This window comes from Ambystoma mexicanum, chromosome 1p (assembly GCF_040938575.1).
Source record: "Ambystoma mexicanum isolate Mex_15411 chromosome 1p, UKY_AmexF1_1, whole genome shotgun sequence".
Taxonomy (NCBI): domain Eukaryota; kingdom Metazoa; phylum Chordata; class Amphibia; order Caudata; family Ambystomatidae; genus Ambystoma; species Ambystoma mexicanum.
Window position 1 is genome coordinate 319,605,722 of NC_090921.1, and position 15,735 is coordinate 319,621,456.

The window sequence follows — 15,735 nt, forward strand, 5'->3', positions numbered from 1 at the left end:
AAAGATGCAGGCCTCTTCAGGACTCTTCACATGACGGGGAAGGCAGGTTCCAGCAACAGTCTCTGCACACAGGCAACAGGCGTCCTTCTAGTCATGATCACAGAAGCTTCTTTAAGATAAGATCTCTTGATGCTCGGACGCTGAAATTCAGGGGAGTGCGAGGGAGGCGACTTGTACCACAAAATGGCGACTACCAATGTCTGTTTCAGAGGAGAAACAGTAGACGAAGGCTCCACACGCATCCTCTAAGGGTAAGTGGAACAAGAAAAGGCTTCAAACATTATGGACAAAATGTTGTCCTTCATGGGATTCTTAAAGGAACATCCATTGAAGAGAAAACAAGAGTACTTCTATAGAAAATGTTCCCTACTACGAAAATTAAAGTTCAAAACTTTCAGCATGAGGGTGAGTTGATAGATCAGGATTATTACTCTGGGGAAGATGTAATTCTAGATGTGGATCAATATTTTGAACCAGATGACTACCCTCTACTTACCTCAGAGGTGGTAGAGCCACCCGTATTTTTCCACTGATGATCAATGTTTGTATAAACAATCAGTTAAGGAGACGGCCAATACATTTGGTATTGAAACAAATGAATCGGAAGAAGTCACTGATTTCATTAAAGATATCCTACAAGTGAGAAAAAAACCTGTAGCACAATACATCTCCATTTAAAAGGTAGGTGAAAAGAGAATAACACTGGCATTAGTAATTCCTGTTCTCACTAAAACAATTAACCCCCGGATTGAGAAATTACAAACTTGCCCCTTTGGCCCCATGTACATTAAGGGATATTTAATTCCAGATTAATTAGTTGATACAACATGCAATGAGGTGGAACTACTTTGTCTACTTAGTAATATCTCCCGGCTAAGGAGAGCAAAAAATGGATGCTCCCAAGAAGAAAATGGGCACATCTAGTGCCTACTAGGCACACATTGCAAATGCCACTGTGCTTGTGGGAAGATGTAACCTGGCACAGTGTGATCAAATGGACAACTTTATAAAAGAATGTCCATAACACTTGGGGACAGCCATGGGTAAAATATTAAATGAAGCAAAGCAATCTACCAATGCAGTGATTAAACATTCCCTGTACTCGGCCAAAACAGCCGGCAGACTGATAGCCAAAGGCATTGTTAGGAAAGGTTTTCTTTTTGCTTCTTTCCTCCCATAGGCTTCTATGGGACACCCTTTCTTTTTGCTTGTTTGAACGCCTGATCTGACTATTTGACTGTAGGTAAAGCCTTATGCTTTACTTACCTTGCCCTTTTGCTCATTCTTTTAGGAAAACTGATCAAGCCATAAGGCTCTCAGTATTGAGAGACTGGGCCTCATTATGAGTCCAGATGTAGCCTTGCTGGTAAAAAAGGCACGGCTGCCGCCGGAGTAATTTGTTTTCCGGCACCTGGCAATGGGGATTTACTGGGGCATTATGGCCCTGGCGGTCCCGGTAATTACCCATTGCCGGGCGCCGGAAAATATTACTTCCAATTCGAGTCCCATTGGACTCAATGGGGAGGACGGATGCACCGGCACCATTCACAAATGGTGCCGGTGCATCCGTCAAAGTCTGCAAACGTGTGCCTTTCCGCCCGCCAGGGCAGACCTGGTGGGCGGAAAGGCATCCGCTCGCTGAACTTGTAGTTTTCCGGTCCGGAAAACAACGGTACCGGCACCGTTGTTTCCGGTTCGGCAACCTTGTAATGACCCCCACTCTTTGTGAATTTATTTAAAATGAAGTGTAGCTACGACACTTTGTATTCTCATATCTTTTTCTGTAATGCCTTTTTGTTTACTTTTGCAATTTGCCTAGGATGAGTTGGTGGCTGCAGATATTTTACGACTGTGTTTTTGTAATTTTACTTGTGCACTTTCGCGTTGGCCACAAATTGCTACTAAGGGTGGCTAGCACCCTAAAATGGCCGTGCCTGGAATGCTATTTCCCGGGGAAAGCAGCTGCTTTGTGTGTGAACCCGGATGTAGGGGTTGGGACTGTCTGGTCCAGTACACATCATGGTGACTGAATAAATGTCTGTTGGTGGACAGATGATGTGGCTATCCATGACTGGATAGCCACTACCTGTTACCATTGGTGGGCTTGGGCAAGCTCCCAGCCAACGTCTTGGATAAAAGGAGGGTTCATGCAGCCATTCAACTGATTATCTTTCAGTCCAGGACCAACGGCAAGAAGAGCTGCCAGTTGACCCAAACACGACCCCTGCAGCTGACCAGCACCAACTCCAGTGAAGTCCCTGTCGCGCCCTGCTGCTCTGCGTAATCTCAAGAAGCCCCTTCATCTGCATTGGTGACCCCTGTGCCTTTTATCAATGGGACACAGCACAGAAAACGGTGTGCCCAACAGAATCTCAGAAGTGGTCTCTGGAGAAATCAGAGTCAGGGGAGCAAGGTAGCATACCTGTTTCTGCCGCCCCTGTTCTCCAGAGGGTTACATGGGCGTACAATCCTGTCCCTAAATCAATCTTAAATGACTTTGGTCAGTGGAGGCCTGGTCTAGGATCCCTTCCTAGTCCTGTCCTAGTGACTGGGATTAAGTAAATATACTGACCTGAACTTTACCTAACCTTTTCACTCTTTAGATAATCCTAACCACTGGCATTGCCAATTTCTTAATAAACTTACCTGTGAATTTTAACTTTGGAACTAGTGACTTTTGGGCACAAGGCTCCACAACATGTTAGTATTGGACTTTATAAGAGGTAGCGAAGCTGTTCATTGGTTGTACAAAGTGTCTTATCTACTTCTAATGATTCCAAGTACTGTGGCGATGCAGAAGAAGGACTCGAACTAAGATGTGACATGTTCAAAGGTGTTTATTTAAATAATAAATGCCTTTCTTGCCCTACTGTTATGAGGATAACTTCCTACCAAACAAACTAATGCTGCTCATCGAATGTCCAAAAGAAATGGTCCTTAGTCCAAAACCTACTTGATATCTGGGCCTACCGCTTAGAAAAAAAGTAACAAAATAGGCCAGAGCAATAACCTCAATCCCTGGGCTTTGCTTGGCCCAATGGCTTAGATCTCTTGTCAAAGAAGGTTTTTAAAGTTTTTAAATCTCTTGCCCTACCGTCTACCAGCCTATTTGCAGGTTATGATCTCAATTCAAAAGATGATTTTTATAGTTCATCAATTACTCACAAGACGGTGCTTCAGCCTCTGTACAGGTTCTGAATGGCAAGTCTTAAACTTATCCAATATTCCTTTACATGGAGAAAAAGGTTTTCTAAATGTGATTCCAGCATTTCCGACTAAGTGATTGACATTTTTCTTGCCTCGGGTTTCAACACTGGAACCCTTCAGGTTCTTTTGTTCCCTTCCCAGCTCGTTAGGTTGTGTGTATTTCTAGGGCTCTCCAAAGTCCTATGGGTCTCTGATAGGCTTACTTTAGCAGGGCCCCGTTTGGCTTTCTGTATGTAGCTAGTATTCAGGTTTTCATGGTTCCCGTGACCTTTTTGTCTTCCCCAGCCTCGGATATCGGTGTCTCTGTATTTTACCAGCGCTCTCCAACACCCTTTGGCTCTCTGGTAAGCTTGGTTTTATAGGGCCTTGGTTGTGCGTTAGCTCGTATTTAGTATTCAAGTTTTCCTAGCTTCCATAACCCTTGCAGCTTCTCCAGTCTAGGATATTGATGTCTCAATATGTTCCTAGGCTCTCCCAAGCCTGTTTTCCCTCTGATAGACCTACTTTGGCAGGGCCTCGCTTGGGTGTCTGCCCGTATCCAACATTTCAGTTTTCTTGGCTCCTATAACCCTTGTGGCTTCCCCAGCCTCGTGTATAGTCGTTCGTCCCTCTAAACAGTGTTTTATCTTTGGGAGCATTTGCCTCCCTTACTCTGCCCTGGCGGCTGTTGCACTTCTCATGCAGTCCCACCACTGTTTACACTTCTTGGTTTGAGATGGCTTCATCGGCTCCATCTATGCCCCAATCTGGCTTAAAAAAATGCAGAGATTGTTGGGTAAATATGTCCTTGACAGACCCCCCACAGGGTTTGTCTATGGTGCCTTGGGGCAGAGAGTTCCTTAAGAGAGTGCAGAGGGAAGTTGGAGAGAGGTAAGACCAAAAAACCCATTACCCCGACCGAACATACCTCAGACGAGTGGAGACTATCATCTCCTCGATGAAAGAAACACTCCTGTTTGAGATCTTAGAGAGGATCACATCTTCATCCGTGTCGAGACAGCATAAAAAAAAGACAACATAGATCTCCTTCAACCTCATCCTCCAGTTCACCAGAGAGAAACATGTCCTACCAAAAATACTTCACCGGCTCAGTGGGAGGAATTTCGAAAGAAAATGTTAAATGTGTTTGAGAACGTGGCGTTGCCCCCCCTCAGGGATACCTGGAGGCTATACTCCAGGACAAAAACCTGGTAAACCTAAGAGCCGTGAGACATCGACCTCTGCATCATATACTCCTTGAGAGTTTACATAACCCTTGAGTCGAGTTTCAGCCTCTGTGATGCACAACACATCACTGTTGACTGACATGTTGAAAGGGAAAACTGCATCATTGACGCCAACGGCGATTTTGTCGAAGAAGTGATTGACGCCCCGAACATAGACCTCTTTGCGCAGCTTGGTTCGGTACCGTCGATGACCCCATAGAAAATGTTGAAGCCAGTCTTTCGACAACCTTGAGGCCAATGATGTCCACATCGACAGTTACAAGCTTATCTCTACCCATAGTGTCTACTATTGCTCCTCCTTCGTTAGCAAGAAGTTACACACCTCTGACTCGCTCAGACTAAATTAAATCTTTATCCTCAATTTATGAGGGAGAGGAGTCGGATGCTGAAGACCCTTTGGTCTAGAATGTGTGAGACCTTCCTTCCAGAAGAATGCATCCCAGAGGAGGTCAGTTTGAAGGATCTGCAAGACTCATTGCAGGAAGCAAACAGGATTGATACTTCCCCTGAGGTGGACTTTAGCAGACCTGATCCAGTAGATCACCCAGAGGGTAATTATAGAACTCTCATGGAATATATGGGGTGGTCTACGCCCACACCAGTATATGAGCAAGATGATCTCACTGATATACTAGACAAGGGGCCTCAAGAGGACCCCATCATCCCTTTTCACAAGGCCTTGCAGAAAAGTGTTCAGAAATTGGGAAACACCAGAGGTGATTCCTGCAGTCAGCAAAAAAACTGTCAGCAAAATACAGAGCATCAACTACAGATCCTCTGTACTTATCTAAACATCCTGCGCCAGAAAGCTTAGTTCAAGCTGCAACTTCTTCAGGAAAACACACTTCATATCCCACAGGATCATGATGACAAGAAGTTTGACGCCGTGGCCAAGAAAGTTTTCTTGGCCTGTAGCATGGCCCTGAAGTCTGCTAATGCCACATGCACGCTGACAAGATTCAGCCACACCCTTTGGGAGTGTGCTTCAATGGCGGCTGACCATCTCCGTGAAGGAGAGGCGAGAGACTGTTTCTTGAATATTATCAAGGACTGGAAGAAAGCGATGTGGGAGTCCCTCCAAACTGACCTCGACTCTGTTAACAGCATCAGCAGAGCCATGGCGGCTAGTACCAAAATCCTCAGATTCGCTCCTGATGTACAATCCACACTTCTGAATATGCCCTTTGACGGCATCCATCTATTTGGACAGAAAGCTGATGACAGTTTGCAGAAATTGCAAACTTCCATGGCGGCGTCAAAATCCCTTGGAGCTGCAATAAGACCAACTCTGAACCGCCCCACAGGAGCACCCTGGAGGGGCCAGTCCTTTCGCTATTCCACATTTGGCAAAGGCAGAGGACAGCCAGCTCAAAGAGGCCAGAGACGATTTACCTGTGGTGGACTGGGCAAAGGTACTAAAGCCGCCGCAGCAGGGGCTACTTTACCCTCAGCCTCTGCATCAGCCACCTCAAAACTTCTGAGGTCTTATATCACAAGACCAGCAGTAGGAGGCAAGTTAACTTAGCATCTGACAGAATGGCAGGCTATTACTTCAGATGCTTGGGCACTGGAAACAATTGCCGAAGGTTACTGCCTGCCTTTTCTACGCAAACCTTAGTCATCCACCGGAGAGCAACTCTTTGAAGTTTCCAGACCCGCTCCTTATGCAGGAAATTCTAGACCTGCTAGAGAAAGAAAGGTGGCATAGAACCGGTACCTGTAGCGGAGAGGAACAAGTGTTGGTACTCCCCTTGTTTCCTAATTCCGAAAAAGGACAGAGGAATGAGACCCATCTTGGACTTACGAGAATTGAACAGATTCCTCAGCAAGGATAAGTTCAAGATGGTTCAGGACCCAGTGGTCACAATTATCAGGAAGGATGTCCGATCTTTTACAAATCCTGAAGAGTCTCACTGGACCTTCAGTGGTGGGCCTGTCGGGGAAAACATCTTGAAAGGGGAACCTTTTTGCAACCATGGCCGGAGATAACAGTAGTGACGGATGCCTCACTCACTCGGTGGGGAGCCCATTCCAACGATTTGACCATCAGCTTTCGTTGGTCTCCATCGGAGTCCAAGCTACTTATCAACCTTTTATAGCTGAAGGAAATCAGATTAGAGCTGAAGGCCTTCCTGCCGTCTATGCAGGGAAAGAATGTCCTGATAATGACAGACAACACGGTGGTCATGTACTACGTCACCAAGAGAGGAGGGGTAGGGTCACTGCCACTGTGCAGAGAGGCAATGCAGCTCTGGTTCTGGGCAATACAAGAAGCAATCTTTCTGTCAGCAGTTCATCTAGCCGGAGAGAAGACCATGACGGCGGACGCTCTAGTTTCTCACGAGTGGGAACTAGCTCAGGAAGTCCTTCAAGAGATCTCCATCCTTTGGGGAACCTCAGAAGTGGATTGGTTTGCGACCTATGCCAACAGGAAGTGCGTACTGTACTGCTCCAGGGAATTTTCCCCCAGAGGAGCTCTAGGAGACACGTTTGTGGTGGCCTGGGAATTTCCACTTCTCTATGCGTTTCCTCTTGTCCCCGTCATTCCTCATTCCTCATGTAATGAGGCTGAAAAGGTTCAGGATAGCCATGATCCTAATTGCCCCGGATTGGGCCAGGAGAACATGGTACTCTGACCTTCTAGACCTGTCCATCTGTCCTACGATTCGTCTTCCACAAAGAGAGGATCTACTCTTGCGAGAGGGAGGTCCGGTTCTCCATCAGGACTCTGCCTTCACGCATGGTTTCGGACAACGTAATGGAGGAGTTGCATTAGGCCAGAAGACCAGCAACCAAATCCTTATATCGCTGCCGTTGGAACAAGTTCTGCAGCTGGTGTAGGGATAAGAATGTGGATCGTTTTTCATGTAATACACCTATGGTGTTATCTTTCCTTTTGCACTTAGCAAATCTAGGTCTCCAGGTCGGCCCTATTAAGGGCTACCTAGCAGCGCTATCTATCTTCAAGCGCACAGCTACTTTAAAATGCCCTTGGTAATCCAATTCTTGAAGGGGTTGATCAATCTTTACCCCCCAACTCCTTTTCAAGTTCCTCTATGGGACCTAAATTTAGTCTTTACATTTCTAATGGGCACTCCTTTTGAACCCCTGCATTCATGCCCGTTGATATTTCCTACCTTCGAAACTGTCTTTTTGGTGGCAATAACATCTGTCAGAAGGGTGAGTGAGTTACAGGCCTTATCCTGCAAGCCTCCTCACAGTGACTTTCATAAAGATAAAGTTGCTCTGCAAGTGAAGCCTAATTTCCTCCCAAAGGTTGTTTCGGAATTTCATATTACCCAGAAAATAACCTTGTCTTCCTTTTACCCCCCTCCTCATCCGGGGAAAAAGGAAGAAAGGCTACACAGACTTGACCTAAAGCGTGCTTTGAGTTTCTATATTAGCAGCCTAGCAAAAATAAGACAAGCTGACCAATACTTTGTGGGATACATAGGTCATAAGCTGGGCCTAGCCATTACCAAGCTAACCATTTCTAGATGGATTATTCGAACTATAGTAGAATGTTCTAAATTGGTAGGTAAAGACCCTCCGGAGCATCTAAAGGCTCATTCAACCAGAGGTATCGCAGCTTTGTCAGATCTTCAAAGGGGAGTCCCAGTAAAAGACATTTGTGCAGCTGCCACATGGTTGTCTGTGCACACCTTTACAAGATTCTATAGCTTGGATTCCTTAACTAGCTAAGAAACCAAATTCGGGAAGGCAGTATTGCATTCTGTGCATACTTAAACAATACATTATTACTCCCTCCTCCTACATACTTTACTGCTTTGGAAGTCTATCAAAGATGAGGAATACGTGAGAAGACACAATCCATTCGAAGAACAAGTTACTTACCCATGGTAGCGTTCTTTCGGCTGGATGTTCCTCCCACGTATTCCTTATCGCCCATCCCATCCTTCCCTGCAGTAAAACTCCCTTTGTAATTGCAGTCTGCGCTCTCTCAAGGGTAGTAACCGTCTCATCCTGGATAATGCCTAACACTTCAAAACGGAACTGTGCAACGGACGCTGCGCGTGACTACTTACACCAGTGATGTCATCGAGACGGAGGCCTCCGAGGGACACTGACTCGACCGATGTCGACGCGTAGCGCCCTCTACTGGAAAAATGTTTCAGAAGCAGCAGCCTGGATATGGGAATATCAAAGATAAGGAATACGTGGGAGGAACATCCAGTCGGAAGAACGTTACCATGGGTAGGCAACTTGTTTATCAGTTTTATAGCGTTAGTTTTCAATATTTGACAAGAAGATTTTACTTGCTTAGTGTGTTTTCTAAAAGGCCTAATAAATAATTGTGTATTTTTGTACTGAACTGTCTAACTGGAATTATTGGTGGGGTTCTGTGTCGACTCATTGTAGCACTAGGACCACCCTGACAACCCTCTGAGACTAAGCCTTGCTGCTCCGCTACCGTACCTGGGGTGTGGCTAGTCCTGTCTCCCTTTTCACCGTGATAGAATGGCCTCCCAAAATCCAACCCCCAGAGTTGATTTTGGAAATCCCTCTTATCGGGCACAGTCATCAGTCATCAAAAGGCATGCATGGTTACAAGGCTTGTTTCATGCCGGAAATGCAAGCAACTCTGCCCATTTTGGGAAAGCTCTGGACGATTTGCTTGAAAAGGCAGCACATGAGACCGTTAAAGGTCTTGGACAACTTGCAAGCAGACCGTCCCAACAGAGGAGATCCTCTACAAACCCTAGGACATTTCACCCCCTAACCATTTAACAAATGAGCATCTCAAACTATTTACCCTGCAACTACCTGCTCATGGTATGCCAACCAGAGCTTGCAGCACACAGCCACATCAGGGGCTCAGAGCCAATATTGACGAAGCAGAGGACGTGGTCCACGCCTAACTCGGAGATGAGAACAAAGTCCGCCACAAAACAATGACTTTCCACTACAGGTTTCTTCCCATGTCACCCCAGTAGGGGGGCACTTCACATTGCACACCCTTGCACACAAGAAGGTGCTTTCCACTGTGGCATACCAGAAAGCGGAGATGGACAACAAGACCTACTTCAACATCAGAATTTTATTAACGCTTCACCTAATCGGCAGTACAAGATCCTGATCCAAAAAATAAGAAAAAGGTGCTAGTCAGGATGTAGTCCAAAACTAACAGTCTAGACCTCTGTCCTAACCTGCGCCGGTAGTCTAGCTTTCCCTTCTTTTTAGAAAAATGAAAAAGAAATCTATGGAGTGCCCTGTAATCTTGGATCTTCACAAAGTTATTTTTGCTGTCCCAGGAATCCCTCCTGGGTTTGGATCCAATGGTGGAAATTTAACAAATGTTCCACTAAATAAAAAATAAATAAATAAACTATTCTGGTCAGTCTATCAAAAAGATCCTCAAAATTCCCTAAACTTCCTGAAAAAACAAACTGGCCAAACTACTTTGAGTGGAGGACATTTTTCCTGAGTCCTTTCAACCAAATTGTTTGATCTCTGACTGGAGCACCACTGCGAGCTTCGGTGGCTGGTGCTCAACAGCGCGTACCAGAGCGACTCTGCAAAGTCAGTATTGACAGCGCCTGCTGTGGGAGGTGCAGTGTCAAGTCGTATTGGAGAGTAGGAGACGCCTACTCGCGGATGTTTTCATCAGCTCGCGAGTGACTTCTTGGAGTCAGGCGCGTATAGGGACAGCAAGTGGTTGCCATTTACCAGCTCACTGAATATCGCAAGATTTCACACTGACATTTTGAAGTCCCGCATAGCAGTGCACATTAATTTCCGAGATAGGACCCACTACAGTTAGGGCACTATCGGAAAGTGTGGTTTGTGACCACTAGGAATCTTTATACAACTGCAACTGTGGTGAGTTTATCCTTTTTGCCAGGATTTCTCAAGGCTGGGGAACTTTTGGATATCGGATGGTAACCAGTCTGTGGAGAACTGACTGATCAACTTACCTCCTCAGTTTCTTCTGAACTTGAGTGATCCTGCAATTATGTGGGATGTCTGCAAGGAGGCCATTAACGGTCTCGGCTACACTGTGGATCGTAAGTGGGCATGATGAAGACATCCAAGAAGCTATTACTAGAGCCTCTGCATTGGCGAGTTTTGAGACAACATGTTCTACTTCATTAATGACTGACGCGCATGACATTGGGTTAAGGGCTGTTTTGCTGCAGAGGCAGCATGGAGTGGAGATGGTCGTGGCCTTTGCCACAAAGGCATTGCAAGAGGGTGAGAGGTAGTATTCTGTAATGGAAAAGTGTCAGTGTGTGGTTTGGGCAGTGAAAACATTGAGTGGTATTTTTTTGGAAGGAGTTTCAAAGTTCTTACTTATCACAAACAAACCCCTGGTGGGGTGTTCATGCCCAAAGACCTTGCGGGAGTATCGCGACAAATCCTGAAGTGGGTGGCATACATGCAGGAGCACAACTTCGAGATTGAGCATATCTTCCGCAAGGAACAATGTTGTGGCAGACGCTGTTGCATGCTGAGAATGCTGCGCTAATAGGTGATGTGGACGGTGCTGATGATAATGAGGGTGTGGAAGAGAGATTTTTCGTGTGAGAGGGAACACTTAATAGAGATGAGTAGCAGAGGGTGCTGGGGCAGGAGAGGGGCATTAGGAGAGTGTAAGGTGGTTGGACGGAGAGCCAAGGATAATGAGGCACACGGAGTGCTCTACAAAGCCTGTGATTGATTGTAAGGGGAAGTTTTGTACAATGGGTGCAGGGATAGTATTGTACCCCCATTGGGATTGGAAACAAAGTTGTTGGAATTGGCACATGAAGGGCCTTTAAGGATGACTAAGTATAAGGAGCGGTTGAGGAGTGACTATTGATGGCCCAAGATTAATCTAGAGGTCAAAAAGATGGTGAAGGATTGTGTGCTGTACTGCTAGGCAGGTAACTCTTTTTAAGGAATTATGTTCAACTCATCAGGCCACTGGAACTGCCCTTCTTTCCCTGGCAGTTAGTTACAGTAGATGCCCTAGGGTCCCCTTCATGATCGGAGAGGGAGAAGAAAATATGTTCTGGTGGTGTTAGACCTTTACTTTAAATGGGTGGAGGTAAAGGTGTTGGGAGAAGCTGATTTGCTAGCAGTGGTAGACATTCTAGGTTGTGTTTCAGAGTGAGGGATTTCCTGCAAAGTTTCTTACAGACACTGGTGTTCTTGTCACATCCAGGTTGGTTGAGAAATTTCTGTGAGGCATGGGTGTGTCTCACTGTAAGGCTCATCACCCCAAAACGAATGGTACTGTGGAACCTTTCTACCGCTCTCTTATGCAAGCTGTACAAGCAGCCAAGTGGTGTTGGCATGATTGGCAGGAAGCTGTCTTGAGACAAACATGCGCCGATCGGTTAGCTCCTCATGCAACAACGGGTTTTGTACCTGTTTAGGTACTGAGGAGGAGGAATTCTCACATAGTGGTTTGTCTTTCTTGGCTTTGGAGAGAGCAGTATGTGGGCTGGGATGAGGAGAGAGTTGAAGAGAGCTTCTGACATGAAAAGCAGGTATGATCTGCTTAAATGTGTTGGCAAGGGGAGTTCAGAGTGGGAATGAGGCTTGTGTGAGGAAAGGAAGAGCTCAGGTTCTTGGGTCCACAGTGGATCAGAAGGGATTTTGAAGATGCTGTTACAGACAATGCGGAAACTTTACTAAGTGATGCGTGTATGTATAGGAGTTCATTTTCTTGTACGTGCGTGTGTGTGCGCTTGTCTGTATTTAGTGTCTTTATTTCTGTGGTGAAATCAGTTGAAAGGGGGGCAGGCTTTATGTTGTGCTCATTTAAATGCATTGTTAAACTGTATTCCTTCTGTAGTTTCTCTAATGAGCAATATTGCAAGTTGGTGCTGGAATGGAGTGTAGTGGGGAGTTCCTGCGGACGGTTGGTGAGCTGAAATGGGAGATGTGGAAAGGCAGAGGCTTTGGGGGTATCTACAGTGGTTAGCTTGCTATAAACATCAGTTACCTGTTGCTCCATGTTTCTGAGCATTATTGGAGGGTCTATTTTACTCGATAATGCACAGCTACTGAATTCATAATCTGCTCAAAAAGTGTAAGAATACATAAGGAAAGGCATAGATCAGAGTATTTTACATTTTCAAGTTATCGTTTTCTGACCCACTGTCTCCTTTTTACTTTTCAGATTGGCTTCATCAAACCCCACCCAATCTTCACCCAGCTGCTGTTGGACGCTGCAGAGACCACCCTCACCTTTGATTCCTACATCATGCCAATGCTGTGCCCACCTATCCCCTGGACCTCACCTCGATTTGGTACCTACATCCTTAACCCTACCAAGCTGATGCGCAGTGTCGAGGGTGCCATTCAGCACCAGCTTAGGCTGGAACACTGCCCCCCAACGGACCTCTATCCAGTGTTGGACTCACTCAACCAGCTAGGAAATTGCCCTTGGAAGATCAATCAGCCTGTGCTGGATATCATCATCTCAATTTTCAATCAAAAGGGCGATGAGAAGCTGGACATACCGCCTCCCATTTCAGAGGCACCAAAATACTGTCCCTTGGGAGATGCCACCCCAATGGACAAACCTGCTATGAAGCGAGAAATGGCAATGTGTCGCAAGAAGGCAGCCGAGATGTACAGTCTGCGTATGGATGCTCTTTACAAACTTTCCATTGCTAACCACATGAGAGATGAGATCTTCTGGTTTCCCCACAACATGGACTTTAGAGGACGGACTTACCCTTGTCCGCCTTACTTGAACCACCTGGGCAGCGATGTTACCCGAGCCATCTTACTCTTTGCTGAGGGCAGGGAACTGGGGCAGCATGGGTTAAATTGGCTAAAAACCCACCTCATCAACCTTACTGGGCTGAAGAAGAAGAACTCGCTGCAGGAAAGGTTGGCATATGCCAACGAGATAATGGACAACATACTGGACTCTGCCGACCACCCCCTAACGGTAAGTTTGGTGACAAAATACACTGTTAAAATATAGAATCACAACCTGGATCATAGTTCACAACAATTTTCTTACAGTAAATGCGTCTGCATTTCAATCTTTCGCAAAGACAATTTTGCTAAGAGTTTTTTTTTACAAGGAACAAGATGTTCTGGTATTGTGAAAAGTGTAGTTCTGATTACCTGGGGGGTTTATCGCAATGGCCGTCTATAAACTGCTTACATGCATCTCTTGGTTAGCTAACAAAATTAATTTCTCTTTAAAAATGAAAGCATAAGCCGATAATAAGCAAATTGAGGATATTTTAGTAAGTATTGCTAAAAATCCATTGTGCAAATTAGCACAGCTGTTACTTAGAAAAGTGTGTATTTATAATCCTTCAATTATTATTAGGAATTTGAGATTAACAAACTAACCAATAGTCCAAACTTTTATTAGAATAATAATGTTTAATCTATAAGCTCAAGCAAACAGATACTTTGATTTTTGTAAGGTATATATCTTTAATCCAAATTATATATTTGGGACCATATTGCTCTACACACTGCCTATTTGGAAGCACATGCTTTTGAGATTCGAGGAATGGCCATCTGTTTCTACATCAGCAGTTTACAATGGTATTGTTAAGCTGGGAAGTGGAAAAACACCTCAGAGTTGTTGTTGTCCATTTGTGAGGCGCTCTGCGGCATAGCATGTGAGAGTCATCCATAAAGACCTCCATGTTATCACAAAAAATAACTTTACAGAATTGACATTTGTTTTTGATGCTCGAGGGGCTCATGGGTAGTTACATTTCAAGAAGCTTAACGAAATAGGAATGGTCAGTGTTAACCATTTTATAAAAAACAATGTATGATAAAAAAGATTACCCATGCTAGCTGCGCAGGGAGTATTAATTCTATTAAAGATTAGGAGGCGAGCATTATGCTTCAACTTCTTTTATTTACCACTCTTCAGCAGTTTCAACAAACTATAACAAATCAACAAACTTCTGAAATGTTCAAAGTGACTTTTTTCTCTTGGAACTACAACTCTGTCTCTGTAGTTCTTCACCGCTGCTCCTCACTTTTACATGTTCTGAACTGTCTCTTAGAAACCACAACTTTGTCCCGCCAACAGCGCGCATACTTAATCCACTCAAACTGGCTGCTGATTCTCCTCCGGCTGCTTGCTCCTGCACTGGCGACTAGCCTCCTTATTCAATTATTCTTCTGCTCCTCTCCTAAGGAAGATACAAAGCAGAACATAAGGGTGGCATCCATGTATTGTTATCATATCAAACATTATAATAACGATACATACGCTGGTGGGAAATCAGTGCTCGCCTCCTAGTCTTTAATAGAATTAATACTCCCTACGCAGCTAGCAGGGGTAATCTTTATTCTATGGCAAGATTGGAGGCAAGCATTATGCTTATTCAAAGCTTCCCCAATAATGGCTATATTCTCAGGTGGCTTAAAGTAAGACTCTTTAAAAGTATGATCATTAGCCCAATCTGCTGCTAACATGATCTCTTGCAATGATGCTCCTGCCATAAATGCCTTGGAAGCCATAGCTCCCCTTACGGAATGAGCTCCATACTTCCTCAAGTCAAACCCAGCTGCTTGCATCACTTCTCTGACCCATCTAGCAATGACAGCTGTCTTTACTGCGTGAAACGGCTTTCTACGCGCTATCAGCAATTGGGTAGTACTCGCTGCTCTGTTCTCCGCTGTCCTAGACTCCTATTCTTTAATTCAGCTTGCTACTGAAAGCAAGCGTCCCGAAACAGCACGATCCTCCCCGCAATGAGAGACAATGAAGGACTCTCCCAAAATGGGAATAAGGCCAAGACAGAGTGCGGGTGAGCGTAAATGGGAGTTTATCAATCAGAATAGGGCATGCAAAGAACTCTGCAAACTCCGAGAGCGCTCTGTCTGACAATAGCAAAGACAGGCGTATATATTTACAAAAAACGTCATAAGAACCTACATACTATAGGGGGCACAATTTCAAGGGGATTGGGTGGCGACGACTAACTATAGGTGCTGCTGTGATGTGGTTGGCTTTGGCTGGAAGACGTCACTGGTCAGCCTCGTGGGTTGGGCTGGGCCTGGCAGGGTGGCGGAGTTCATCCGGGCGGTGTTGTCGTGCCATCGCGGCCAATGTCAGAGATGAATGTCCTTTCCTGACTTATTTGCCCTAGGCCATGCACACCGCAGTCATTCACACGTTTCAATATTATCTTCTTTAGTAAATCTTCCAATAGGTTATACTACAGGTTAATGCAACAGAGGAGGAATGCACCTTGTGAGGGGTCTAGAGGCAATACGTCAGGACATAGTTACCCGTGTCCTGTTGACCGGGGCCATAGGTCGAGGGGCTAAGCTTCAGGGCCTGGGACGGGCGGTACAA

At 45.3% G+C, this 15,735-nt stretch overlaps 1 protein-coding gene across 5 annotated transcripts in view; it reads left to right on the forward strand.

The window, feature by feature from the left end:
* POLRMT (RNA polymerase mitochondrial) overlaps positions 1-15,735 on the forward strand; it is an 886,091-nt gene that overhangs the window by 402,430 nt on the left and 467,926 nt on the right. For all 5 annotated transcript variants that reach the window (XR_011303298.1, XM_069647859.1, XM_069647870.1 and 2 more), the window contains one exon: positions 12,562-13,341. Coding sequence is in view for 4 of the 5 variants with exons in the window: in XM_069647859.1 (XP_069503960.1) it covers positions 12,562-13,341 (780 nt within the window). In the remaining variant the exon portion in view is untranslated. The remainder of the gene's footprint in view (positions 1-12,561; positions 13,342-15,735) is intronic.